The sequence below is a fragment of the Hyaena hyaena genome, unplaced genomic scaffold, assembly GCF_003009895.1.
Source record: "Hyaena hyaena isolate Hyena2069 unplaced genomic scaffold, ASM300989v1 scaffold_490, whole genome shotgun sequence".
Taxonomy (NCBI): domain Eukaryota; kingdom Metazoa; phylum Chordata; class Mammalia; order Carnivora; family Hyaenidae; genus Hyaena; species Hyaena hyaena.
In genome coordinates, this window is record NW_024081123.1 from 328,265 (window position 1) to 355,991 (window position 27,727).

Below are 27,727 nucleotides of genomic sequence, written 5' to 3' on the forward strand. Positions count from 1 at the left end.
AACATGGAAGTTATATCAGACGGGGAGAATTTAGGGGAGTTTCGTATTTATAGTATCCTTATCTATACATGACTTGAAATTTTCCTCCAAGAAACAAACATATTAGCAGATGCTGCTATCATTTTACATTCACTAAGCCCCTGCGTATGCATTTGTAGATGTTTCTCCATTAAAACATACATTTATTTCTTGACACACGTCTTTGCTAGCGTCCTAAATTTGGGTTCCAGATGATCAAGAAACTCAAGCCCTTCTTCCTCCTGCCGATCACTGCAGCAGCCCACAGAGCCCGCCACAGACCCTTTTCCTTCGTAGTTATACGAACGAACGTAGTCTTCAGAGTGTTTATGCTCCTCATCTTGTCCACACAGATACACCTTCTGTATCAAAAAAGAGCACATTTTATTATTTTTTTTTATAAAACACCTAAACATATTAGCTTAAAAATAATGTCTTTGATTTACCTTTTACTGTTTAATTTTTAACCAGAGTGTGTCCTCTAACGGATTCCTACATATAAAAAATGCACATGATTGGTCTGTATTACATTCATTCTGAAAATATAGCAGATATACAAATGCTCCTAGTGAACACATTTATGAAACTTAAAGCTACACACAAAGTTAACTTACAATTCCCCATTGGAACATAAGATTTGTATAGTTGCAATGTATCTATGCAGCTTCACATATTTGGGGGACCAATGTAGGTTATGATTCTTCTGTTTATACATTAGTATATAGTGGTAATAATGTAATATCTTAAACTGGTTAATACTAGTCAATATTGATTAATCTGAACATAAAACAAGGAACTAACACCCCAAATAAAAGCTTAACAGTCTACCTGATTGATGTCGGCAGCTAGTCCTTCATGACTGAATAGGGGATTCAATACACGAAAAAATATTTATAATTTATGATCCCTCCACATAAATCTTTCAGTCCAGGTGATTCTCCTGATAATTTTTAGGGAAGAGGCTATTGGTCTTTTTATACTTCCTAAACATGTCTACATATGCCACCCCTAGATGGTTCTGTAGTTTTGTAAACATTATTTTAAAAATTAAACTTTAAAAGGTCATTTTGGGTTTGGTCTGAAATCTAGATCTATGGTAATTAAACACTAAAAGGTGATGAGTTCCACTGCATGAAGAGTAAAACTTTTGGGAATTCCTGACTTCTAAATCATGCTTAAACTTTTATGTAATACCATCTCGCAGACATTGGCACTCACTTCGCCAAGCCGGGGTTGGGTGAAGCTGTGCCAGTCAGTGTACGTGTATCTGCCAGTGTCCGTCACTCCCTGTCCTGCTCCCTTGACAGATTCCAAGGTCTGATGTCCACCTCCTTTGCTGGAATCCAAAGTGTAGCCGCCTTTGACCATCTCAAAGCTTTGCTGTGTTTTGACTCCCTGGCCACCAAGAGTGCCACCAGACATGCTTGTGTCACAGATGTTGGAGGTCTGTGTGGGCAGTCTAATATTTGCTTCCTAAAAATACAGTTAGAGTTATAAAATGATGAATGAAATTGAAACTAACAATTTACATTCATTTCTTTCCCACCAAAATTCATATTTTGAAGGCCTAATCCTCACTGCTTTGGAATGTAAGTCATTTGAAAATAGGCCATTATATACGTATTTCGTTAAACTAAGATCAGGCTCAATTAGGGTGGGTCCCTAATCCAAAGGCAAAATTCGTTTATTTATTTAAAAAATATTTTTAATGCGTTATTTATTCCTGGGAGAGAGAGAGAGACAGTGTGAGCAGGGGAGGGTTAGAGAGAGAGGGAAACACAGAATCCGAAACAGGCTCCAGGCTCTGAGCTGGCTGTCAGCATACAGCCTGACGCAGGCCTCGAACCCATGAACCGTGAGATCATGACCTGAGCCAAAGTCAGATGCCCAAGCAACTGAGCCATCCAGGTGCCCCTCAAAGGCAAAATTTAAACACAGGCAGGCACACATGGAGAGAATGTCAACTGAAGATTTGATTTATGCTCCCATAAGTATAGGAACTTCCAGTTGGTGGTTCTTTGCAGTCCTATGAAACTAATACAATAGGACCATGAAGTTTAAATGAATTAATTCACGCAGGTCATCTGAAATTCTGCTTGGCATAGTAAGTGCTCAATAAACATTAACTGTTACTATTACTATTATTATATTATAATCAACTGTTATTATTGGATCACCATACAATTCATAGGAAAGTGAAATCTAATTTACCGTCACTTCTTCTCCAGGTCCTTCAGTATTTGACACAATTAAATTTTGCTGGGCTACATCTGGAAAACATTTCTTTACTGTTCTTTTAGCGGTAACACAGAAACAAGTAAACAGAATACCTAAAAAATAGAAAGTATTTAAGCACAATAGTGTTTTTTCATGCAGGTATATATTAAATCATTTAAATCATATGATTTTTTTAAAAGTTTCTTCACAGAACTTTAAAAATTTTATTCCAAATATTGAGATTTTTGGGTCATAAAATTTAAAACAGAATATTAACAAATGTATGAGTATATAGACCATCTCTGCCTTATTGAGATTATGTTAGCTAAATGAGAAAAAATCAATAAAAACTAGGAAGATGAAGTGAGCATAGTTTATTAATAAGTCTCTTCTCAAATTCAGAATTAACTTAAATGATTCTCTTATTTGCTCCGCAGTCGAATGGCAACTCCCTTGGATTGAAATTTAAGCGAGTATTACTGGTACTTAAGATGCATACAGAACCCACTTAAAGGGCATTAGGCGTAAACACAAACATGAGAGGCAATTACATAAAATCAGTGGCTGATTTTGAAAGTGCACATCGACAACTAATAGTGCTAAGGGGAACATGCAGTTTAACATGAAACTCCAATCCATGAGTTAGGACACAGTAAAGACTATGGGGAAAGTCTCTAAATGCAAATGGGTTGTAGAGTCAAATAAACTCTTAAAAAAGAAAGCATGAGGGAGTGTAAGTGGGAAGGAGAGAGAACAGAAAAAGTGTGAGCAATGATTTCCATTACTTTTGCATCTCTGAAACAATGGTTTGTAGAACACAAAATCTTAACCTTCTTTGCATGGATTACTTTTCCTCAGTGGTTTACCCCGTGATCGTTTTCCACACACTGGGATCTTTTTTTGTTTGTTTATGTTTTTAAGAGTTCTATTTGTTTTCTTATTTTTTAAGATTTGTTTGTTTTTAAGTAATCTCTACACCAACGTGGGGCGTAAACTCAAGATCCTGAGATCAAGGGTTGAATGCTCTTTTAGCAAAGGCTATAAAGGTCATTAAATAAAGAACTACCATACATATTTTTTAAATATTAGATAAGACTTCAACTAATACATTCTAGATAATTATACTTACATGACAGCAATGCAGAACCCAGCACCATGGCAAGAATAGCCCATCTTCCAAGTATCACGTTTGATGGCTTAAAATCTCTCACATTTTTGACATTCATCTTACAGTCAGATGGGGTCGTACAGTCACATACTCTCACTTTTAACATGTGTTTTGCATCTAAACCATGTCTGTCTTTTATTATAATAGGCACAGTATAATAGTTATAGTCAAGAATTTGCCGCTGATGAAGAATTGCAGTTTTACCTAGAGAAAAGAAGGCAGAGAAAATACATATTTATATGACATTTTTTTTTGAAAGAGAGAGACAGAGAATGAACATGGGAAGGGCAGAGAGAGAGAGGGAGACATAGAATCTGAAGCAGGCTCCAGGCTCCAAGCTGGCAGCACAGAGCCTGATGCAGGGCTTGAACTCACAAACCGTGAGATCATGACCTGAGCTGAAGTCAGACGCTCAACTGACTGAGCCACCCAGGTACCCCTATGACCTCTCAATAGCACTATTCTTCTTCCTTGGTATTTCTGGGGTAGAGGGGGGGGGAAGAGAGAAGGTGCAGAATTTAGCTTAAAGGAAAAACTTCAGTGGTTTATTTTTATTTCTTAAAAATGATTTTGATTTCTTGAAACACTAAGAAAATTAATTAATATTACTCTACACTTATATTAGGCTAAGCTATACTTATTCACATATTATATTTTTATGTTTTCTTAAAATATATTTGGAACAAGAATCTAAACATAAATATATTATTCATTGCTTTAAAGAAGTAATGTATTAGGGCCCCGGGTGGCCTCGTTGGTTAAGCATCTGACTTTGGTTCAAGTCATGATCTCACATTTCACGGGTATGAGCCCCACATCCAGTTCTCTGCTGTCAGCACAGAGCCTGCTTCAGATCTTCTGTCCCCCTCCCCACTGGTTCTCTCTCTCAAGATAAATAAACTTAAAAAAAAAAAAAGGATATTGCTCTTTTGTCTGAGCTGCTACATGCCACTCACACTGAGGAAAACCCAGAAACTTTGGAGCCACATGAGCCAAAGCCACAGTCGCATTGGCAAGTCCCAGAAGCAGCCAGGAGGCCAGGGTAATGCTAGTGGCATGCACCACCACAGGGTCCACTTCAACAAATATCACCTGCATCACTTTGGAAAAGTTGGTAGGAGGCATTACCACTTAAAGAGAAACCAAAACTTCTGCCCAATTTTTCAGCCTTGATACAATGTGGACCTTAGTCAGTGAGCAGACACAGGTATATGCTGCCTAAAACAAGACTGGAGCTGCTCCTATCATTGATGTGGTCCCCCTGGGATACTGCAAAGTTTTGGGGAAGAGAAAGCTCCTGAAACAGCCCATCATCACAAAGGCCAGGGCTTCCAGGGAATAGAGCAGAGGAGAGGATATAAAACCTACAGTGGGGCGTGGGGTGTGGAGCTCTGCATCCTGGTAACCTGCAGCCATGTGAAAGGAGGTTCATTAAATGCTAAGAAGTGTTGTTTTTAAAAAAAAATAAAATTAAAAAGCAAGGTATTATCCTTTTGGCGGGATCAATAAAATAATTTGTTAAAATGAATATTTATTGTAATGAGCTAAAGTGAATGTCTAAACCATCAGCCACCTTAAGGTCCTAATGATTAGAAGAGTTAGCATAATTACATACCATCCCTTGTTTCTAAATTCCAAAGTTTGTTGGCAGAATTATCCAGAAAGAATTCAAAAGGTGGACCATTCTCAGGTCCATCTGGATCTACAGGTTCGAGAACAGCATAATCCTTAGCATGCTGGCAAATTGTCACTTCATTATCAATCTGTGGTGCATGATCGTTATTATCTTCCAAATGAACTACCAGGGTTCCCGTGCAAGATCTGCCAGCTAAGAAAAATTCAAAATAGGATATTTCTTTACTTAAAATTTTATTTTCAACATCTCCATGCTACTCAGATGACAGATATGCTTTCTACTGGCTATCTGCACTTAAATCTCACAGTTTTTAGAGCACAAATACTATTGCTACAAGTACAAATAGTGACATGTCACTCTCCCTTAAAGGTTGATGGCTGTGTCAGATATATTGAGGTGCTTTTTAAAATGAAGAGGCAAGACATTATGAGTAATATCACTACAGAATAAACGGTTGAAAATAAAATTGATGTCTTAAACCTTTCTGAAGAGCATATATTCAACCTGAAAATCAAAGACTTTGGTCATCAGTCAGTTCCTTGACCCTCTTCTGATTCATTTCCTCACATCCTCTTTGCTCAGACTTTGGAAACTTCTCATCAAACCCATGGAGTATGTTCCTTCTTGTCTGCTTTGGTACGTTCTTTTTGTTGCCACTGCTAGGAATACTTTTGTCTTTCTCTTTGCCTGATAAAATCTGATTATCCTTCAAAAGTCCCCTCAAATATCACCTCCTTGTGAAACTTGTTGTGTCTTCTATGGATAATGGTAGCAATATTCTCTTTTGATTTCTCAGAACACTTTGCTCATCATTGACTCACACACTGAACTGTGAACACTTTCATCCTGAGAACTGAGTCATACTCACCTCGAGAGACTATTGATCTCCCTAGCATTTCTTGGGTAACTTATAACTTCATACTGACACACTGAACATAAGGTTATGACTATTTTGCACTTTCCAAAAAACTTAATTGAATAAACTATAAAAATAAATTTTCACTCCCTCCTTCATTCAAAAAGTATGTTTTTGACAATAGGAGCTCTTACTCAGCTTTAGATGGCCGCTAGTGTTGTTCTAATACTTTACACATTGTCTCAGTAAATATTTTTAATGACAACATTGTCCATTATTTGTGTTTAACAGATAATGAAATTCAAAAAAACATGTTTAGAATTTATCATTTGTGATAAGATAATAAACTACAGTAAATGGCAAGCTTTCAAAATTGAAGTAAACAGAAAAATAACTGATAAGGTTTCTATTTTTTTTTTTGCTTCAAATGTCAGTCTACATTTGGAGCATATATGTTGAATTTATCATAAACACCACTATAAATTATATGTAAATAAAATCCATTTTTAGTTTGAAATAAGACGTAAGTCTTTACTTGTATGCTTTGGTGATTTTTTTTTCCTGTTGAGTAACTACAAAATTAATTTATTAAAAGTGACTTTTAAGTTAATTACTTAACAAAAGACAACCACTATATACCTATTTAAAAGCTATTCTTTCTGAACACGTTTTAAAATATCTAGAAATGAAAGAGAGATCTAGGTCCCCCAATAACAAATCTACAATAGCATATAAACACTTTGATACTGCCAGAAATTTGTAATAAATCTGAATACAAGTAACAACTTCAAAATCACCAAACTAACAAAGATGTGTTAATTTTCACAATCAATTTAATTAGAGGAACAGAATATAAATGAGAAACAATGAAACACCCTTTTATAGAGAAGACACATCACCTGTGATAATTAACATTATTTACTCCCTGATAATATTACTCCCTGGAAAGGGGATTTTATGAGATATTAAGAGAAGACCTGAACACAAATGAGCGGAAACACTCACAAATGTCACTATCATTCATTTGCAGAAGTTAAGGGACTTGAATCTCAAACAGGTGGGGCAGTGCTACACTAGTCAGAGGTGTATAAAACAGTGTTTTCTAGAGTGACAGCAGGGAAACCAGCCTGCTTAACTTTACAAAGACTAACATAGAAAACTGACTCAAGAAACAGAAGTAAATAAATTGAATTCTAGGAAAGCTAGAAGAATGTCTAGGTCATCACCCTGAAATATTTATGAACATCAAAAGTAAATGCTCACGTGGAAATGTAAGTAATTACTTATATATTTGGTCCTTGGAAATACAGATTAATGGATTAAAGTGCAAATGAACAAAAGCATTGGTGTCACCATATCATCTTACATTAACACTTGTAATATCCATGTCTTTACTTCTTGAGCACACCCAGGTTATTCATGAGCCTAGGACATAGAATCTTACAGTTTACAGTTTGGCATTTCATTTCCTTGTACGTTTAGCACCAAAAGACAAAGTTCTCATATTTCTGTTCTCCATATTCTCCTTCTCTTCAAATAGTATTTTCATGAAGAAAGCTTCTTCATTTCTGTTAAATTTCCCTTTATCCTTTAATCTGGGCAGCTCTTCACTGATTTCTCCCTCTTATGATATCCATACATTTTTGGGGGAAAGTTGTCACACCAATAGCCTCTTATGAGAATATAATAGTCCTTTAACTGATGTCATGTGAGAATTTGCCCTTCTGTTGTGAATTTTAGTTTTCATGGTGATGTGTCTGGTACTTGGAGCTTACTAGACTATCAACATTCATGGAATAAGTGAGTAGAAATAAATCCTTCTGGACAGCATAATTGTGTTCTTGAACCATTCAGATTTCACTTTTGTTTATACAAGAGGAGCAAATCACCCATGGTTTTAGAGTGGTGGCAACATTAACTATATTTCCCAGCTAATGTTTTCTCCATTCTTTGGTAGCTTTTTTGTCCTTCCTATATTGAAAGAACTACATCAAAAGGCTGTGTGATAGGTATCAAGAAGAAAGGAAGATCAAATGCACATGGTTATATAATGATAGTCACATTTAGTTTTTCTTTTAGATTTGGAAACCCAAATATTTTTGGCACATGGGAATAACACTTAACAACTGCTTGTTTGTGTATTTCTATGGTGCATACATTAGCATAGTAGCACATGTATACAAACATACTGGTAAATATAGGGAGGTTGCTGTGTGCAGATTTCAGCCAGTGGACAAACAATTTTGTGGCTGGACTGGCCCTTGTGAGTCTTATATGATTGCAAGGTGCCCTAGCCATCAGGAGACTTTTGGAGAAAAAAGGTCCTGGAAATTATGTGGTCCAGCTGAGGCCGCACAGCAAGGTTGTTGGGGGTAGGACGAAGAAAGCAAGCCTGGGGTACTGCTTTTATCAGGGCCAAGAGTTGGGACTAAGGGTTTCTGGAGCATGAGTGGGGAAGGGGCAGAGAGAGAGGAAGACACAGAATCTGAAACAGTCTGGAGTTCACTCTTTACTGGTGAATTTAAAACCTAAGAGCAAGAATTTAAAGCACTGGGAAGTGATAACACAAGCAACCAGTGGCCAGTTATTGAAATCAAGCAAGATCTCTAAAAGGAGACTGGGCTGGTATTGGGATGTGGCTCAGGTTTTTTGTCTTGTCTGCTTGGCGGACTAGATGGTGCATAGCCATCTCTGAAGTGGACGCCTTAGCAATCAAAGCTTAGGTCAGGCAAGCACTTGCATTACAAAACAAACAAAAGTGTCAGGGCATACACTACAATGAGCACATTCAAAAATCATTTACTGTAGGGGTGTACGTTCAAAAGGGTTTTGAAAACATTACTTCATGATATTTGAAGGACATTTCTTCACAACATAAGTTCTAGAATTAAGTAGAACTGCAAACCACAGCGCAAGACTTAAGAGTCATTGTTTGATCATTCTTTAGGAAATAGGATGCATGTTTTGTTCCCCATCACAAGAAGCTCAGAGGAAACTTAACTTGTGCCAAATGGTTTTAGGTGAGTTAAACCCTTTCAGCAAGTTCAGACCATAATCATCTAAATCTGTGCTTCTGAAAATAATGGAGATCCTAGAGGATGCCACCGTGTCTTTGGCCACTCATTCATCACCTCCTAGCTTTGCATTACTGATGCACTTGAGATGATGTTGGGTGGTCTCTAATAAATTGAGCAATCAGTGCAAACATATTTCACACCAAGTTTGGATCTGACCATAAACAAAGTTCACCCGAAAGTTTGCTTAAAAACATATCCTCCATTTCTAGGAAACTGTACTCACCTGCATCCATTGCAACCACGGAAACATTGTATTGGTTGTTTTTGACAAATTTTGATTCTCTATCTAGCACTTTTATAGTTCTCAAGTCACCAGTGTTTTCATTAATTTCAAACCAGTTATCTTCATCTCCTATCTTCTTATACCTAATTTTTAGAAATCAAATGTAAATGCTCAGACCAAAGATTGAACATAATCTCAAAATATGTCACTTTGAAGAATACATTACCTTAAGCCTTCACCACTGCGAGTTTCTGGATCCAACGCTTTGTATCCATGGAGTTCTTTTCCAATTGGGAGGCCATCTGTACTCTGAAGAATTTTTACCGGTGGTTGGCATTCAGGGCCCTCATCACTGTCTTTAATTTTAACAGTGACAGTTGTAGTGCACATAGTAGGAGGTTTTGAATTTGCTGCTTTAGCAAATTGTACTTCATTAAGCACACCAATTTGCAAAACAACCTCACGATGGACTTCGTAGTTCAATGGCTGTTCAATAAACATACTTTAAATCAGTCAATTTGGACCACTGTATATAAGTAGAAGACTTATAAGTATGATCCCAGGTTTTAGCACAAAAAGGAGTATCATTTTTGCATATAAAATGTTACCCAAAGCAGGTGCTAATGTGGTTAAAGACTAATAGTTAACTTCCTATAATGAGAAACAAACACTATTAAATACAAAATTGTTGACTATTTAACAAATATTTCTTCACCCTTTCCTTCAGGAAGGTCTTGCCTTCACTTTTTCATTATGGGTTTAAATATTAATAGAAATTGAATAAGTGTTTTAATAAATCCAAATTTATCAAATGAGATAACAGTGATAACTAAGCCAATATGGAAGTATATTAAAAGTATGAAAAGAAATATATAAAATAGACTACTAAAACATGATATTTGGCTATAATGGAGCAGTTACTTTGAATGTATGAGTAAAAATTATGATACTATCGAAGTCCATTACATTTATTTTTTAAAATTATTATACTTAGGATTGTATAGCTCTTAATCAAAGTGCTCAGTTCTGAACTGAATAATGAGAAGCATCTTGAAACCATAGTTAAACAATTAGAGACTAAAATCTATCAGGACAACAAACAAAGGAAAGCAAGTGAAAAAAACCTAGACCCCTCAAAAAAAAAAAAATCAAAAAGAAACAAACAAAAAGCCCAAGGAAGAAAAAGAAAAAGATGGGTGAGAGAAAGAAAAAGCAATATAATAATTAAATGGCATTTTCTAAAAGTCTTAGAAAAGTAAGAAAATCTTAGAAAAGTTGTACTTAGGAAAGTACAACTCATGCATATATACACAAGAGTGCATAGATGCACAACAGTGCATAAGAAAATACAGTGTCCCTAAGAAATTGATTAGGGAAATTATCCAATAGGTTAGTGGGGACTCTCGGTAGAAGCAGTCCCAAAAGAATCAGATATGTCTACAGCTATAAAACCTTGAATACACCTGATCTCATCTAATCTCCAAAGCTAAGCAAGGTCAGTCCTCATTAGTACTTAGAAGAGAGACAAAGGAACCAGATTAGTTCAAGTAATCATTTTGGGTGCCACTAATGGCAACTGAATTTTTAAAATGCCTAAATGCTGGCTACCTCAAATAAAGGAGAATTAGTGGGAATAGCTGCTGAATATTTAATAGTCTGTCTTATATATCATAGAAAAGCAAAAGTATAATATAAGAATGAGGACACTTGAAAAGTCAAGAGGTTTGATTTCCAGTAATAATTCTTCTATTTCTCTCCATCTTGTGTTCCATAAAATAAGGGATTTGGACAAGTGGGTATCGAAGACCCCTTCTAAGTCTAATACTTGATTACTAACACAATATTTCTCTGCCTCGGATTTCCCTCATGTATAGACAATGTGTTTTGTACCCACAATGCCTGTCTTCTTCCTCTCTTTTTATTTTGAGAGAGAGAGAGAAAGAGAGAGAGAGAAAGCATGAGCAGGGGAGGGGCAGAGAGAGAGGGTAAGAGAGAATCCCAAGGAGGCTCCTCACTGTTTGTGCAGAGCCTAACACAGGGCTCAGTTTCATGAACCACAAGATCATGATCTGAGCTGAGATCAAGAGTGGTATGCTTAATCAACTGAGCCACTCAGGTGCACTATTGTCTATCTTCTAAGAAAGAGGATGAGCATATAATAATAATAATAATAATAACAAAACATTTATGTAAGCCAACAATAAATCATTTTAGCATTATACTGTAATTCTCTAGCCACATACATACAGTCAAATACATATAGAGATATATAGTACATAGGATATAGATATAGATATGTAGATATCAATGCCCAAGTGTAAGTTAGTATTTTTTAAAGTATTGCGTGATCTTTGTTGTTGTTGTTGTTGTTGTTGTTGCTTACCTTGACAACACACAAGACTGCTTCATTTGTATTGGGGTCTGTGCTAATTTTGAAGTTTCCATTTTCATTTCCTTGTAGGATTGTATATACAGCCTTTGAGTGAGGAGTGTTTGGTAAGTCCTGGTCATGTACCGCCATTCGTAAAATCTCGACATCAATTCTGTTTTCTTCTACTTCTGTAAAATACTAAAACAATTGTCTCTTGTTATAAATTCATAGCATCAACAACATGATATTCAACTCTAAAACTTACATTTAAAAGAAAAGAAAAAAAAGAAAATAAAGTGATATGGGAATGTACAATCATATATTGGAAATAACTTAAAAATTTCATGTATAGTGTACTTCTCTCCTCACTAAACTGATTTTTCAAATCTTACCCATTCTTTTATATTAACATATTAACTCTTCAATATTTATAGATAATTATAACCTACATTGATTTCTTCTTATTATTTTTTTAAAATATTTTTTTAATTTATTTCTAGGAGAGAGAGAGACAGCGTGAGCAGCGGAGGGGCAGAGAGAGAGGGAGACACAGACTCCGAAACAGGCTCCAGGCTCTGAGCCGTCAGCACAGAGCCTGACGCGGGGCTCGAACCCATGAACCACGAGATCATGACCTAAGCGAAAGTTGGACGCTTAACCGACTAAGCCACCCAGGCACCCTTTGATTTCTTATTATTACTGGATGACTTGTTACTATGCCAATTTTTGTTTTTAATTTACTTCTGTTTCACTAGCAAACATTTTAAAGGAAAACTTTTTCATTTTTTTGAGAAATTAAATCACATTTTTTCTCTTCCTCCCTCCAAAAAAGAAATATGTTTACAGAAGCATATTATATTAATTAAAAGACTAAACAAAGTAGCAAGTCAGGATCTTCTAGAGATGTAAAATGAATTTGTAGAAGGATGATAGGCTGATAGCATCTGGAGCATAACAGATCTTAATTCTAATCCCAGGTTTTCCTCTTACATGTTCTATACGTATGACATTATGAGCAAGTTATTTAACTGAATTTTTATTTTCTCAAGTAAAATACGGGATAAACTTATCCTCACAAGTTGTAGGGATCCACATAAAGCAGTGTATGAATATGCCTATCACTAGGAGTTCTCTTTTTTTAACTTGTACTCTAGTATACATAGATCAATGAAAACAATGAAAATTACCATCAAATGTTCCAGAAATAAAAGTCATTTCCTGGAAGTATCATCCTGTATATATTTCTTGTATTGTGTGCTTCCTAAAGGAAAGTTGGCTCATATGTGATGCTGGAAGTATCTACATATAGATGATGGGGGGTGGGGAGGCACACTGTACTTACTGATCTTCCAGCAGAGCAGAAAATACAAAGCTAGTCTTTTTTTTTTTTAATATCTTGGGAAGTTAAAGTGCAAAGGATACCAGAGAGAGGGTCTCTTCTGTACTCTATAAAAGGAATTTAAATCCAAGGCATCGATAACAGACTTCGGCATCCAAGAAAATGGTGAATACGTGAACAGCAAGCATGAAGGGTTAAGCCATTAGATGGTCAAGAGAATAGTTTTCTCCCTAACATTTAGAAGTAACTGGTCTTTCAATTATTATTATAGAAATCTGGTTTTTTTTGCATGTCATCTGTAAGCGACAGCACTCAAAACCAAAAATGTGTAGTCTCACAGAGCTACCAAATTCCAGGTGTGGTTTTTTTGAAAAAGTAAATGAACCTTGGTAAACGAATACAAAGACATACTCACAGATGTTTCCGTAAAATATGGTGAATTGTCATTTTCATCCTCAAGTGAAATTGTAATTGTTCCTGTATTAAATAAACCAAAAGGTTGGCCCCCCATGTCTCGCACCTCCATTATTAACTGGTATGTATCACATTTCTGAAAAAAAGAAGAAAAAAGAAAAGGGTACATTGATGAACACTTCTATTTCTTATCACTTGTGATTCTCATAGCCATTGCTTAGGCTCTGATTATTTTACATTCTTTATTTTTTTTAAATATTTTTATTTATTTCTAGGAGAGAGAGAGACAGCGTAAGCAGGGGAGGGTCAGAGAGAGAGGGAGATACAGACTCTGAAATAGGCTCCAGGCTCTGAGCTGGCAGTCAGCACAGAGCCCAACGCGGGGCTCGAACCCATGAACCGCGAGATCATGACCTAAGCGAAAGTCGGATGCTTAACCGACTAAGCCACCCAGGCGCCCCTTTACATTCTTTATTTTATTTTATTTTTTAAAAGGCCACCTTAAATATAAATATAGACCAGGAGATGGGTTAGTCAGTACAATAGAAAACTATGTGCTTAACCTAACATTTCATAATTTAAAACTATTTTATCATTCACATATCAAATTAGGTCAATGACCTTAAGTGAGAACTTGTCTAACATCTTGTGCCTTCCCTAAATCTCTGCAGAGACAAAGAAAGGCAAAGGGAAGCCCTAAGCACAGCCTGTGTAGAAGCAAGCTGGGAGATGTGGCCGTAGAATGCCTTACTGTAACTTCTCTGGGAGTTCATTATCAGTTGAAATATAGCTTAGTGACTGTAAAATTAATTAATCAGTTCCTTACTTCTCTATCCAGTAAAGGTGTAGTTGTGGTGATGACACCTGTATCTGGATGTATGGAGAAATGCTTTGGATGATCTGGGATCTGCTGTAAGATTTTATATTTCAGGCGAGTATGTAGAGTGTCAGGTTCATCGTGGTCTATGGCAGTCACTTGTCCCACTGAAGTTCCTGTTTAGATAAACGCAATATCATCAATAATTTAAAAGAACAATATAATTGAATTACAAACAAGGCATGGTTGTAACATATTCTCCCAAAAATCACAAGTAGATTTATTTTATAGGTGGAGTGGAGTATCTAAATGCTCTCCAAAATGCCAAGCTCCCCTTACTTGGAAACTTTAATTATATGGGTACTGTGAATAACATGGTTTATATTCCACACATTTGGGAATATCCACCCCACCTTTGGTAGCAGTGGTTTTCAACTTCTTCCCCTCCACCCACCACCCCAGTTCATGGACTATTTTTGGATGGGGCCTTCTCTGTATATCTTGTTTCTTTTATAGCTGAACTGGACAAAGTTAGAGGAATAGCACAGCTTTGAATATGATAGGAAAGATTTTACACTTTGATATTTTAATAAATGTACTGAATTGTTAATATATGCAAGTAACTATGAATACACTGTGCAGCAGTCTGAGTATCATTTGGACAAGCTTTACGGCCCAGAAATCAGAGTATTAGAAATGTGTTTAATCAAACCATTAACTGTGAAAGAACAATATTAAACATGCATGCATACATAATGACAATAGAATGGATTAGGCATTTCTTGTAACTTTTTCCTTTTTTTTTTTTAAAGTTTACTTATTTATTTTGAGAGAGAGTGAGACAGAGTGTGCACATAAGCCAGCACAGGAGGGGCAGAGAGAGGAGAGAGAGAATTCTAAGCTAATAAAATTAGCTGATAATGCAGAGCTTGAAGTGGGGCTTAATCTCATGAACTGGACCACGGCCTGAGCCAAGATCAAGAGTTGGATGCTTAACAAACTGAGCCACACAGGTGTTCCTCTTGTAACTTGTCTCTTGTTAAACCTGGTAGTCTTACGCCCATTGATGTGCCTAGGTCACAATCTCAGCTGCCTATAGCATCAAATCAGTTTAGCTTTTTAAATCTGCCCTAAATATATGCCAAGTAAGGCAATGTATTTATTTTTATAAATCAGATAAACATTTCCATGAGATGATCTATTTCTGAGTCCTTGACAATGTATTAAAACGTTGTAAAGATTCAAATTATTTATTGCTTTATAAAGGCATCTGTGACACCTACGTACATGGTCAAAACAGAAAACATAAACAGCATTTGTCTGTCACACATTCATATTCATCGTGGATTCAGCTGCCTTCTATATGAGCACCACGGAAATGAGGACAAAAAGGTTTGCCTCTGAAGAGTATATGATCTTGTAAGTCTACAACGTTTTATATAGAATACCCTTGATATTTCAAGCATTTTAAAAAATATTTATTTAAGTAATCTCTACACCCAACATGGGGCTCAAACTCACAACTCTGAGATCAAGAGTTGCAGACTCTTCCAACTGAGCCAGCCAGGCAGCCCTGACATTCAAGCATTTTGAAATGTTTTGCATAATTGTGTTTAAAGCGTGACTGAGGAATTGAATCAAAGCAAAACTCTAGTGTTTTCCTAAGTGAACTCACCAGTTCGACAATTTTCAGGCACACTGAAGATAGTCACTTTGTTTTCAAAATATGGAGCATTATCGTTATCATCTTCAACTTTGAATAGCAAGGGGAGCGGGTACTCGGGTGCGTAGCCGTCTGCAGTGGTGGCATAGGCATAGAGCTAAAAGGCAGACAAACACCATCAGCTCCTTCTCAAATGACAAGTGACACACAAAATTAGACTTAGTGGTTGGGGTAAGACATGATGTTTAAAGAAGCCTCCACAAAAGAATGTGTAACTAAGAACTTATGCGATGGAAAACACACCAGCACAGTCGCTGCTTTCACGTGGCTTGGATCCTCTCTCTGTGTTCATGTTCTCCCACCAGGTACCAGCATCTCAGCTGAATGAGTCTACTCTGCTCTCTGAATCATTCATATGCCCTCTACTTGTTAGAATGTATGCAAATTTTCCCCAGTTACGCTAATGACAAGAATATTTTTTAAGTTTAGAAAAAACAGGATTCCATTTATTTACAGATTTGCATAGACATATATATACATAGATATCAACAATCTTCAGTGATTGAATTATGAATTCTTTACTTATCAGCATTTTCTCATTTTCCTATCATAAATATATATTTATTATGTAATAGCGTTGCCAATAAAGTCATATACATATTTCAAGCTCAATCTCAAAATGCTATATCTTGACCCCAAAGCCAGGATTTAATATCTTTTCCTTCTAAAAACCATCAATTTATTTCTTTACACTTCTTATATGTCTTATGCATAGTAAGTATTCAATAAAGAGTTGTTGAATTAAATAGATTTTCTCCACTGACAGCACCAACTAAATGTGCCCAAAGTAATTCTGCATTAATTCACTTCTTCAGCACAGTCAATTCTTGATTGTTCTACTGTAACCATCTTCCAAAATGAGCCAGGATTAAAATTCCAGGTATCTAACTTTTCCCTGTCTTTCAATAGCCTGTTTAGTCAGTTGCCAAGTTCTAGGGATTATGACATTTCTGTGTCTCTGGCATCCATTATCTCTTTTTAAATCCTTAAAAAAATTTTTTTTTAAATCTATTTATTTTGAGATACAGAGAGAAAGAGGAGAGAGCACACACACATGAGCAGGGGAGGGGCAGAGAGAGAGGGAGAGAATCCCAGGTACTATATTGGGTACCTGGTTTTGTTTTATTACCAATGATAAGCTAAGTATCTCCAAAATAAATCAAAAGTGAAGTCATTACTGTAGAGAGAATGATCCAGATTAGGAATATAGCTAAACTTTAAAGCATAGCCTCACTCCCTAGGAGAATCCATTTATACTCCTATAATAGAGAAATTAATTATACATTTTCTTATTTAGTCATTAAAGTAACAGTTTCAAAAAATAATAGTAATGGTTTTACAGTTTCGTTCCCATTTTTTTATACTGAAAGCAATAATCATATACATTCAAGTATATGATTGTTGTTTAAAAGAAGTATAATATAGGATATTATACTTTCAAATTAGTCACATTTTTAGCTGAATTAGAAGTTATTTACATTTCAGGTGTGTTTTTGATATATTGTTTCTCCCTTGAATTCTTCTGTAGCTTGGAGAATCTCATCTCTTTTTAGCCCTTTCACACTGCAATTTGCTGAAATTTCTTTAATCTTTGAGAAGATGCAAACAGTTGCCAGCAGGAGTGGGGACTTGAGTTTGACCTTGTAATGAAAGATATCTAATGTCGACTGGGGAGAGTAAGGAGAGAGCAGTGGCATCAAAGCTGAGTGGGTGCAGAATGTGATTTGCAACATACATATAAAGACCATGGGTAGACCTATGAGTCTGGAAAAGAAACGCATGTTGCAAGACAATAAGGCTTTGGTTGGATAGGTAAGAGATTAGAAGGAAACTAAGTTTTCCCTATGTATTTACAAAAGATACAGATTATCCTCAGTGCTCAAAGACAAAAGTATTTGTAACTGCTTTCTTTCATAGAATAACTTGGAATTATTGAAGAAAATCCTCTTCTTATACAACTATTATTTGAAAAACTTGGAAAAAATGGCCTTGCACACATCCCTAAAAGATAAGATGAATTTAATGGTTTAAGACAAACTCTTTAAGCTGCAATAATGGTGTGACTCATCCAGAAATATATTTACAAGCCAAGATTAAACAAGATAACATGTGGCAAGAGAGAGAACAGGAACATAGTAAGGATATGCATTGAATTAGACTCATGGCAACTTGTTTTCAATAATCAATAAAATTGAATTATTTCAAGTAATAATAACTGGTTAACACATAACATTTATGTATAGGTTGTACAAATGCAAAAAATAGGGAAATCCCATTAAAATCCTACTTTGAAGACAAAATCCTGTAGCAAGAGTACTGTCTGATCTGCCACTAGAATTTTTTCAGAAGCTGTACAGTTTATATATTGATTTTACCAATATTATGGTATTTAATGATCGCAACAGGTCTAAGGTACGTAAGACAACTATTAGCAGTCCATAAAACAGAGAAGGAAACAGATTCTTGAAGGTTGTGAACTGTCCAACGCTAAAAGAAAAGTGGCAGATACTGAAGATCTACTAATTTCCAGAGAAATAAGCTTTCCAATATAAAGCAGTAAGTAAAATTGATTTGATAGGGAAGCAAAGACATATTATTTTTCACCTTTATGTTGATAAAAAAGGCTTCCATTCTATATTGCCTCAAGTGATTTCAGAACTTGCATCATGTTTACATCTGTTTGTTATACTTCCTTTTATGAATCTTACGAATTTGCAAGTGGCATTTCTTAATATCAATTCAATCTTAAGTATGTTAATCAAAACTAGAGAAACATGAGTAATTCTGAAATAAAAATTAACCAAAAGCCACTTAAACCATGAACTCCATACTGCTTTATTCTTTCATCCTTTAAAAGATATTTAAAAATAGCAAAGTAACTTTTTTATAAGTAATCTCTGCACCCAATGTGGGGCTCAAACTCATAACTCTGAGATCAAGATTCATGTGCTCTACCAACTTGAGCCAGAGAGGCATCTCAATGTAACTTATTTTTAAAGTAAAACTATTCCTTCTGGCAATAATCCAATGGGAAGCAGCTGAAGACCTCCAAATTCCAAAATCCAAAAACAGAATGTTATCAGCAGAATAAGAAATGAAATGTACATTGCAGCATACAGAGTATGCAGCTTTTTATTTCTCCTCAAGAGAGACCACTAGTGTTAGATCTTTTCTTTCTGTGAAGGAGCTATAAAAGGGACAGAGAATTTACATATTTACACCCACCCTCCCTCCCCCACATACACACATCTCTATCTGTATATTTATCAATTATTTATTTGGTTTCTAGATAGATCAAAATGTTTACAATAATGCTGAACATACCTTTCCTGTAAGAGTCTATGTAAGTCATTTTTTAAGATTTTATTTTTAAGTAATTTTATACCCAACATGGAGCTCAAACTCACAACCCTTAGATCAAGAGCGGCATACTCCATTGACTGAGCCAGCCAGGTGCCCCATATGTAAGCAATTTTTTAAAGTAACAATTTGGTATTATTATGAATAAATATGTTTATTCAGAGAAATTATAAAGAAAATATGTCATTTTAATCCAATCATTTAATTTAATTATGAAATCCCTAAAGTGTGATGTTTGTATTTCAAAAATTTCACCACCTTATACAGTGCTTTGACATCCTTAGGATAGGATGTCCACACTCTACCCCATACCACCCCCAATCATTAACTTCTTTCATAGCTGCCTAATGGGGCTACCATTTCCTATTTATGTTCCATATATCTGCTAAGATGTTACTTTCTAAACCTCCAAAGTATGAGATAATTTTCCCTTTTATGTACTCCCTTAGCAAAGAGTTCTTTAATTATGCTCACGATTCAAATCTCCAAATGCTTAAACAATTTAATTTATCATCTCCCTGAAACTCACTGTTAATTTCTACAGTATGTCAGATTAGACATCAGAACATAAGGAAGTATGTGAAGTTTTAAAGAGAAAAAAGAAGGATTTAATTTTCAGGAGAGCTAAAATTTTTCTTTGGATCAAATTAGATAGACTAAGAGGAATTGGTAAACTTATTCTGGATTACCAAAGAAGTAAAATAATATCAACGGTTTCCAAGGGTCAGAGAGGAGAAAAGAAAAGAAGCACCATATTATTCAAGAGGTTAAAGCAGTGGATCTCAATCTTAGGATACATTTAGAATTACATTGGGTGACTTCAAATTTTTAACTGTCTGGGACTCATCCCAGAACAATTAAATCAAAATTTCTGGGAAGTGACTAGAGCATCAGTAGATTTTAGAAAGTTCTCATTTGATTTATAGTGTACAGTTGGGTTGAAAATAATTGAACCATATTATTATGGGAAATTCAAACTCAACAAAATTTACTGTTATTGTTCCAAGCTTCTGTAGATCAAAGCCTGTCATTTAAAATTCTGTCATTACATTAAAATTTTGTTAAGTTTGTTTATTTATTTGCTTATTTGCTTATTTATTTATTTAGTGTGTGTGTGTGTGTGTGTGTGTGTGTGTGTGTGCGCACGCGCAAGCAGGGGAGGGGCAGAGAGAGAGAGAGAGAGGGAGAAAGAGAGAGAGAGACAGAGACAGAGACAGAGAATCTCAAACAGGCTCCACGCTCAAACTCACATGAGATCATGACCTGAGCAGAAATCAAAAGTCTACCACTTAACCGATGCTCCTGTCATTAAATTTTCTATAGCTTTTCTCCCCTATTCTTCCCTACAATATCCATTATCTTTCTTCATCAATGGTACTAATAGAAATTTAAAGTTTATATTATATATTAATATTTAAATATTACATCAAATAATTGATTCTTCTAATATGTAAATAAGCAGCATTGAAAATATTAATACAGTAATTTAAAAGATAATTCTGAATAAACAATCCAATAATCTTACTGGAAACTGTTCATATTGTTCACGGTCTATACTTCGTGTACAAAAGATATCTCCTGTGTCCTTATCTATGTAGAACAGATTGAAGGGCTCTTTGTCCACGCCTGGTCCACTTATGGAGTAAAAGATGGTGTAGTTCTGTGCCGCATCAGATTGGACCTATAACAACAAGTGACAACTTAGAAAAAGAACAAATATGTTATGAGAAATATCTTCAACCTAATATGTTGCGATGTTTCAATTTTTAGCACTTCCGCTCTTTCCTATTCACCTATTCTTTCTTTCCCCTGCTTATTTTCTCATCATCTCCCATGTGTTTTAAAATTCTTATTCATCTTCTGTAATGCGCAAAGCCACAAACTCAATCGTCTATTGATCCCAAGTTCTTTTGAGTTATCTGCATATTTATGGAAAATCTTGGAGTTATACCTTTACAATTCTTATTCACTTAATTATTATTCCTATATAAAGTATAATAACAATGTCAGTGGTTTGAGTTATTTGGAATGGAAACTTCTCTGACAAAAAAATAGAAATAATGCAACTTTCCTCCCACAATTAATTCATAATTTCAAAGCTGGTCTATTTTTACACTCTAGCTATCTGGCAGTGACGTCACTTTTTGGTAAACAAAAATACTGGTCTTTTCTGTGCAGATAACTATTATTTATTTATTTAAAGACTTTATTTTTAAGTAATCTCTACACATAATGTGGGGCTTGAACTTACAACCACAAGATCAAGAGTCACATGTCCTACCCACTGAGCTAGCCAAGCACCCTGGATAAGTATTAATTAAAGGGACAGTTGAATTATGCAAAATCTGTTAGGTATGTCTCCTAAGAATGTTATATTCTGGGGGAGTACTCAGGAGTATCTGGATATAGACCTAAAAGCATCAAAAACTCAGTATCTAAAACTTGTTTTTAAATGTTAACTATGATTTCTGGAGGAAAGTGACAAAAGACATGGATTCTTTTCCAGTTCTGGTGAATAGATGATCCTTATTAACACAAACAGGTTAAAGCCTTGATTCAATTCAAATGGAAAGTTTTAAAAATGAACAAGCAAAGCCTAACTAGGGAAAATGTACCTGCTGAACATGTTGCGGAAATGGACCTAATGAGTTCTCCATCAGTGAACAGGGAATAGGGGCCCATCGTCTCTTGCTGCGTTTGAGAACTGCGTCTTTGGTGTGTCTCTTCTTGGGAATCTGCATGCAATGAGACATGGAGAAATACCGTGCTGCCTATCATCAGGAACTGTGGTTTTCACACATACATTAACATGAGGAAAATAAGTAAGAGTTGTACATGACAAGATCACGGGTAATACCCACACCATTTCTGTTTTGTATTAATAAGATTCATATACACACATACAGATACACATAAGAACCAGTTTCACCTTGATTTAGTGGGTTAATCAAACAGCGCTTTGTAAGGCATGGCGAAAGATGCCATCTTGAGAAGTATAAACTCCCTAAAAATAGGTAATCTGTTAACAAATATCTAAAAATTAATTTTATTCCATTAGGAATGATACAACCAACATTTGTTAAAACACTAGCTACGCTGCAAAGCATTTGTATAGAGAGACAGAGGTCAGCATTTGTTCAGGTATGTTTTGTTTTATGTGATGTGAACACTCTCCAATATGAAATAATGTTTTACAAGGCTTTTCCTAAATTCGTAATATATATAATGTGTATTAATATGTAAGCATATTCTAAATTTGGTGAAGAATTCTTGTAATCCAAAGGAATTTAGCTAGGGGATTCTCTCATATCAAATCACTTATTAATAAATTATTTCATAAAGCCCAATTCATTGGGCAGAATTTGATTAAAATGAGATTTATGTGAATTTCAGTAAACTCTCCCTTCCTACTCTTTGATCACTACTACTCACTTCAAGAAAATGAGCCTAGAGCCAGAACATTCAAACCAGTCTTGTGGACTGGCTATACTTCATTCTCTGAGGAAAGGGACCCCGAGGAATTTTCTATTAAATTGAGAGTAAGCTTTAGACAATCTCTTTAAAGAGACTGAACCCATAGTCGCTTGGGAGAAAGCCATTCAAGGTAGAGTGCCACACCTCCAACCTGAATCCATTTCCACTGAGTTTTAGACTCACCCCTGCGTGTTCTTCAGGTTGGTTGTTCTCATAGCCACACCTCAAACCACCATCTGAAACCTTTGATTTGATATTCTGACTTTGCTCCCCAGCTCCCGAGCTCTTCATTTTTACATCATTTTGCAAATAGCTCTACCACTCCTTAAAACAGTCTAGTCTTTACATAAGTTAATTAGAAGTAAACAAACAAGCGAGTGTTAAGAAATGATTTTAAAGTGGAAGAAAATCTATGAAATGAAGAGCTCTCATAAAGCAGATCATTATGCTTAAGTCTTGGCCTATATACCTTCTTTTCTTTCACATCCAGTACAATTTCTATCTCTTTCTGTTCCTGCCTCTGGTCATCTGAAAGAAAAACGTAAAAGCTCCTCCGTTCAGAAGACAAAATGAGGTCGTGTGTTGTGTAAATGGAGCCATCTTCTAGAATTCTGAAGTCCGGGTCACTTGACCAGATTAAGTGGGCTGACTGGAAGCATTCTTTTGGATTCACTGTAGGGAAGAAATTCGTAGTAATTTGTAAGATAAAACAGGAATAGAACAAGTTTTACAGGAAAGGCAACTGGGAGTTAGTGCTTGAGAAACAGAAAGAGGGAGGTTACGCTTGGAATTTGTTGAGTACCTACTATTATAAAATTTAGGGGCTATGGAAATTAAATAATTAAATAAATGGAGTCATCGTTTCTCGTATTTTCATCATAAATTAATTTGTGAATAGATATAAAGTACTTTGTTAGCATTCCTAGATTTATTGTTTCCACTTTAACTCTTGTTTATGGGTTTGTACATATATATACAAACAAATTTGTCATTTTATATGTAGTATAACTATATGATATCAGTAAATTTGGAACTTGTTTGCAATAATCTTTGGTAGTTAAAACTACCTTGCAATAAGTAGGAAAACTAGTCTATAGTTTACTAAGTATTACTTAGTACATATTAAGTACTAAGTACTAACAACCACATATTGTGTTTGTTATCAAAATACTTCCTTTACAGATTCATATTTAACATATTTAGCGTATTTGCTATGTGTCTATAAGGTATAGACTGTATATCTTTTTAGTGTTTTCAGGTATAAGGCGGTGGATTAATTTAAAGCACTGGGCAAAGCAATGTTTGTCTTGGAAAGGATACCAATTCTGTATTGAAGGTGTAACCTTAAGGCCAATGAAAAACCTTGCTGAAAGGAATGTGAGCCTTGGACCACCAACCTATGCTTTAGGGACTGCTGTGATAGTAAGACTTGTTGCAATTTTGACTTTCACAAGCTCTTCGGTGTCATAGATCACAGATCACAAATTCTTGGTGAGTATTTGTTCGTTATAATCAACCTTAAGCACAAATATTATGTGGGGGCATTTAAATTTTGACACATTGGTTTCATAACAAATGTTATAAAGCGTTTGTTTTATATCTAATCAATTAAAGAATGACTGGCTTTGGAATTTTGGCAGCAGATTAGCTGATATGGATTAAGATATGCTACTGGTTTTGGTGCCTTTTTCGTTTGAACTAAGCTAATTTAGAGCTTTGATGTTTGCTAACTTTTCTGTCAAGAAAAGCATACAACTAACTTGGTACCTTAACTGTTTCTAACTACTACCAAAAAAAGAGTAGTCCATCTTTCATTTTATGTTGAATTTTAATGCCAAGTAGCTACTACATGGCTTTATCACAAACTTTACTGGAGTACCCTGAAGCTAAATGTAGCTGTGAAAACTATGAAATTTTTAATACTGTTTCTCACCTTTGCCTACAAGTGTTTCAGCCTGAAGATGAGAAGGAACTTGAAGAGAAATTTTCTGGCAAGCATCGCAAGATAATATTACAACCTCAAAAAAGAAAAGAAAGTAGGAATTACTTGTGATCACAAACTTTCAAGTTACAGTTTTGTCTTACTGATAAAAATAATGTCAATTTCAGAAATAAATTTATCTTCTAGTCTTTCAGCGGTTTTCATATTGATTTTAAAAGGGGAGATCAAAGGAAATGGCTTTAGGGGCACCACAGTCATTCAGTATCAACGAAAAGTTAGAGTGAATAGTAGTTCTTAAAACCCAAATCATATTATATCATTTTTAGAAAGTGGCTACTAACCATTGACTTTATATAGAGGTTATCATCTCTAAGGCCAATCATAAACATTGTGATTTCTTAGCATGAAGAAAGTACTTAACTTCAGAATTTAATGATGATGGATTATCATCATTATTTATATTGATATTTTTTATATTTATACACAAATTATTTCCACAGAACTACACAATTTGCAGTTATAGTTGATTAAGGCTAGAAACTATTTGAGGATTTTTTTTTACCTTGTAAAGGACAGCACCCACAAATATTCACTCATCTCAGATCTCTCCTGGGACTGGCTTGGCATAAACGTCAAAGATTAAATGATCTCAAACCAAAAAACTAGCTTCAAAAGAAATATAATTTAAAATACAGAGAGTAGCCTTCAATAGGGTAAAGATCTGTAATTAAATTCAAGACACAACTATTGTTTTAAAATGCCAGGTAGTCAAAGGAAAGAAGACAGATGACCTGGGGGAAAAAGTTATTAGTTTAAAAGTATTATCAGGTTCAAAATATAGTTTGTTTCTTTTTCTTCACATTTTGTATTTTTTGCCTTCTGTTTATCAAAATGACTGTTTTTTGATTGCTTAAATACAAAATAGAGCAGAGCTAGATTTCCCCGGAAACAGGTCAATTTTATTATGATTTTTTTTCTGAGGACATATTCTAGTTATGGGGACCTATTATTTGGGAAAGAGAAAGAAGGCATTATCATCCATACTTGGATATATTTCATCAGCCTATTTAAATAGTTTGTAGTTTATGAAAACTCTGTTTAGGCAAATAATACCAAAAACTGAAATTTAAAAGGTCACATTTGTACCCAGTTTAAGTAATTAATTAGTTATATTAATTATTTTAGCCTCCCTGTCATGTTTTTACAACTCCCCACATTTTCCTTCCCGGGATGTAGCAGTAGGCTAATCATGTAGTCACACAATGGTCTTTCTGTTTCCAGGCCTCTCTTCTAAGAGCTTGCTAGCTACTTAACAGGAAAAACCACACCTGCCTTTTTCTCTGGTAAAAACTCAGTGCCTAATACACGGTAAGTATTTAAACAGAAGACATTCTTATTTATTTGACTTTTTACTCTTCCTTAATGTCAAGGAATAAACTACATTGTATCTCGAGAACTTTCGGAACATAAACAATTTATTAGTAATGATCTAAATATATGATGTAGAAAGAGTATTTTATAATTGACAAAATATATGTGTATATATGTGCACACATCTGTATATGTAGATGTATGTGTTTACATGTATACACATATGTAGCCTGTATATACACACACATTATTCTCATAGGATATGGCTACGTCCCTACTCCCACAACCATCTTCTTTCCTTCCTGCCTTATGATCCCCGCTTGTTTGCTTCTGGCTCCGTAAGCAGAGCCAGTGGAGGTCACCGGAAGTACTATTCCAGTCTTCAAGTTAAATTAGCAGCTTAATGGTTTACAGGGAGCTGGGGTCAGACACTTTTAGTTATTATGGGGGTTAAGGATGAATGGGCAAAGGATGATTCAAAGGTTAGTGGACAGAGAAGAGAACAGAAGCAAAAGAAATCTAGATGAGTCCCGCAGAAATCATTCACTGCGGGGCGCCTGGAGGGCTTAGTCGGTTAAGCCTCCGACTTTCGCTTAGGTCATGATCTCGCGGTTCGTGGGTTTGAGCCCCGCGTCGGGCTCTGTGCTGACTGCCAGCTCAGAGCCTGGAGCCTGTTTCAGTCTGTGACTCCCTCTCTCTCTGACCCTCCACTGCTCACGCTGTCTCTCTTTCTCTCTCTCCTAGAAATAAATAAAACATTTTTTTTAAAAAAGAAAGAAATCTTTCACTGCATTTTACCTGGTTCTAACTCAAAGTGGTCTCTGACATTATTGTTGTTGCCTCCTCTAGGCAGTTACAGAATGAGAATTTGACCATCAACCCTGCATCACATATTTATATGGAGAAAATGTTTATTCCCATACAGTAAAATCTTTAAATTCTGAACATAAAATGTGAAGCTAAAATACAGAGAAAGAAAGAAAATTCACAGCTCAGAAATGCCAGCCAGAGCTATGGGACAAGTCCCCTCTCCTTCCTCCCCACCAAAGGAAAATAGCACCTGAGTGCACACTTACAAAGCTATGAATAACCCAAGCGGAAGCCAAGTTCATAGATATTTTCCAATGACTGTCACATTTTTTTTTATTGTTTTTCTCAAGTTAAATCCTTTGCTTGAACTAGGAGTTCTGCACTTCTCTTAGCTTCTGGTGGGTAGAATGAAAGTCCTGGATAATTTGTGTTTGTACCCAGACTTCCTTCTCCTTTTGTTGCAGCTCAGTGGAACTAAGCATGACAAACTACAGCTCATTTAATGGCTAGTAGCAAGAGGAAACCTCAGAACCTTCTGGGACAAATGCCTAAGGAATGAATTCATCCCAATGCTCCTTGGGAAAACACCACAGCAAGACTCAACAGGGGATTCCCATAAAAGACTTCAACATGCTGGCAGTGGACACGTGAAGAATAAACAAAACACCTGCTATCCTGGGTCACAAGTCTCTTAGCTCTTCCTTAGGTTTTTCTCAGATCTGTTTTTGTTTTCTCAGTCTATCTTCTCGGCCTTCCACTGCCACCCCTGCTCTCTTTCAAGCCCAAACTGGAGGGAGGAAGCTCGTAGGAACATGCACGAATTCCTTAATCCTTTGGTTGTTACTCACCAGGAGACAGAAAAGGAGCTGCTTACAGAAGATGCTCCCTGGGGCAGCAGAGGCCACAGCCAT

The 27,727-nt window shown here is 35.6% G+C and overlaps 1 protein-coding gene across 1 annotated transcript; it reads right to left on the minus strand.

The window, feature by feature from the left end:
- Positions 1-27,727, minus strand: DSC1 (desmocollin 1). Its single transcript, XM_039254452.1, has 16 exons — positions 27,665-27,727; positions 24,627-24,711; positions 23,163-23,365; positions 21,835-21,954; positions 20,745-20,900; positions 15,812-15,956; positions 14,146-14,312; positions 13,321-13,455; positions 11,579-11,764; positions 9,422-9,681; positions 9,196-9,338; positions 5,019-5,231; positions 3,365-3,607; positions 2,230-2,348; positions 1,237-1,491; positions 1-380 (listed from the first exon to the last, which is right to left on the minus strand). Exons 1-16 carry the CDS (start codon positions 27,725-27,727, stop codon positions 183-185), a joined length of 2,691 nt encoding a protein of 896 aa, XP_039110383.1. The 3' UTR covers positions 1-182.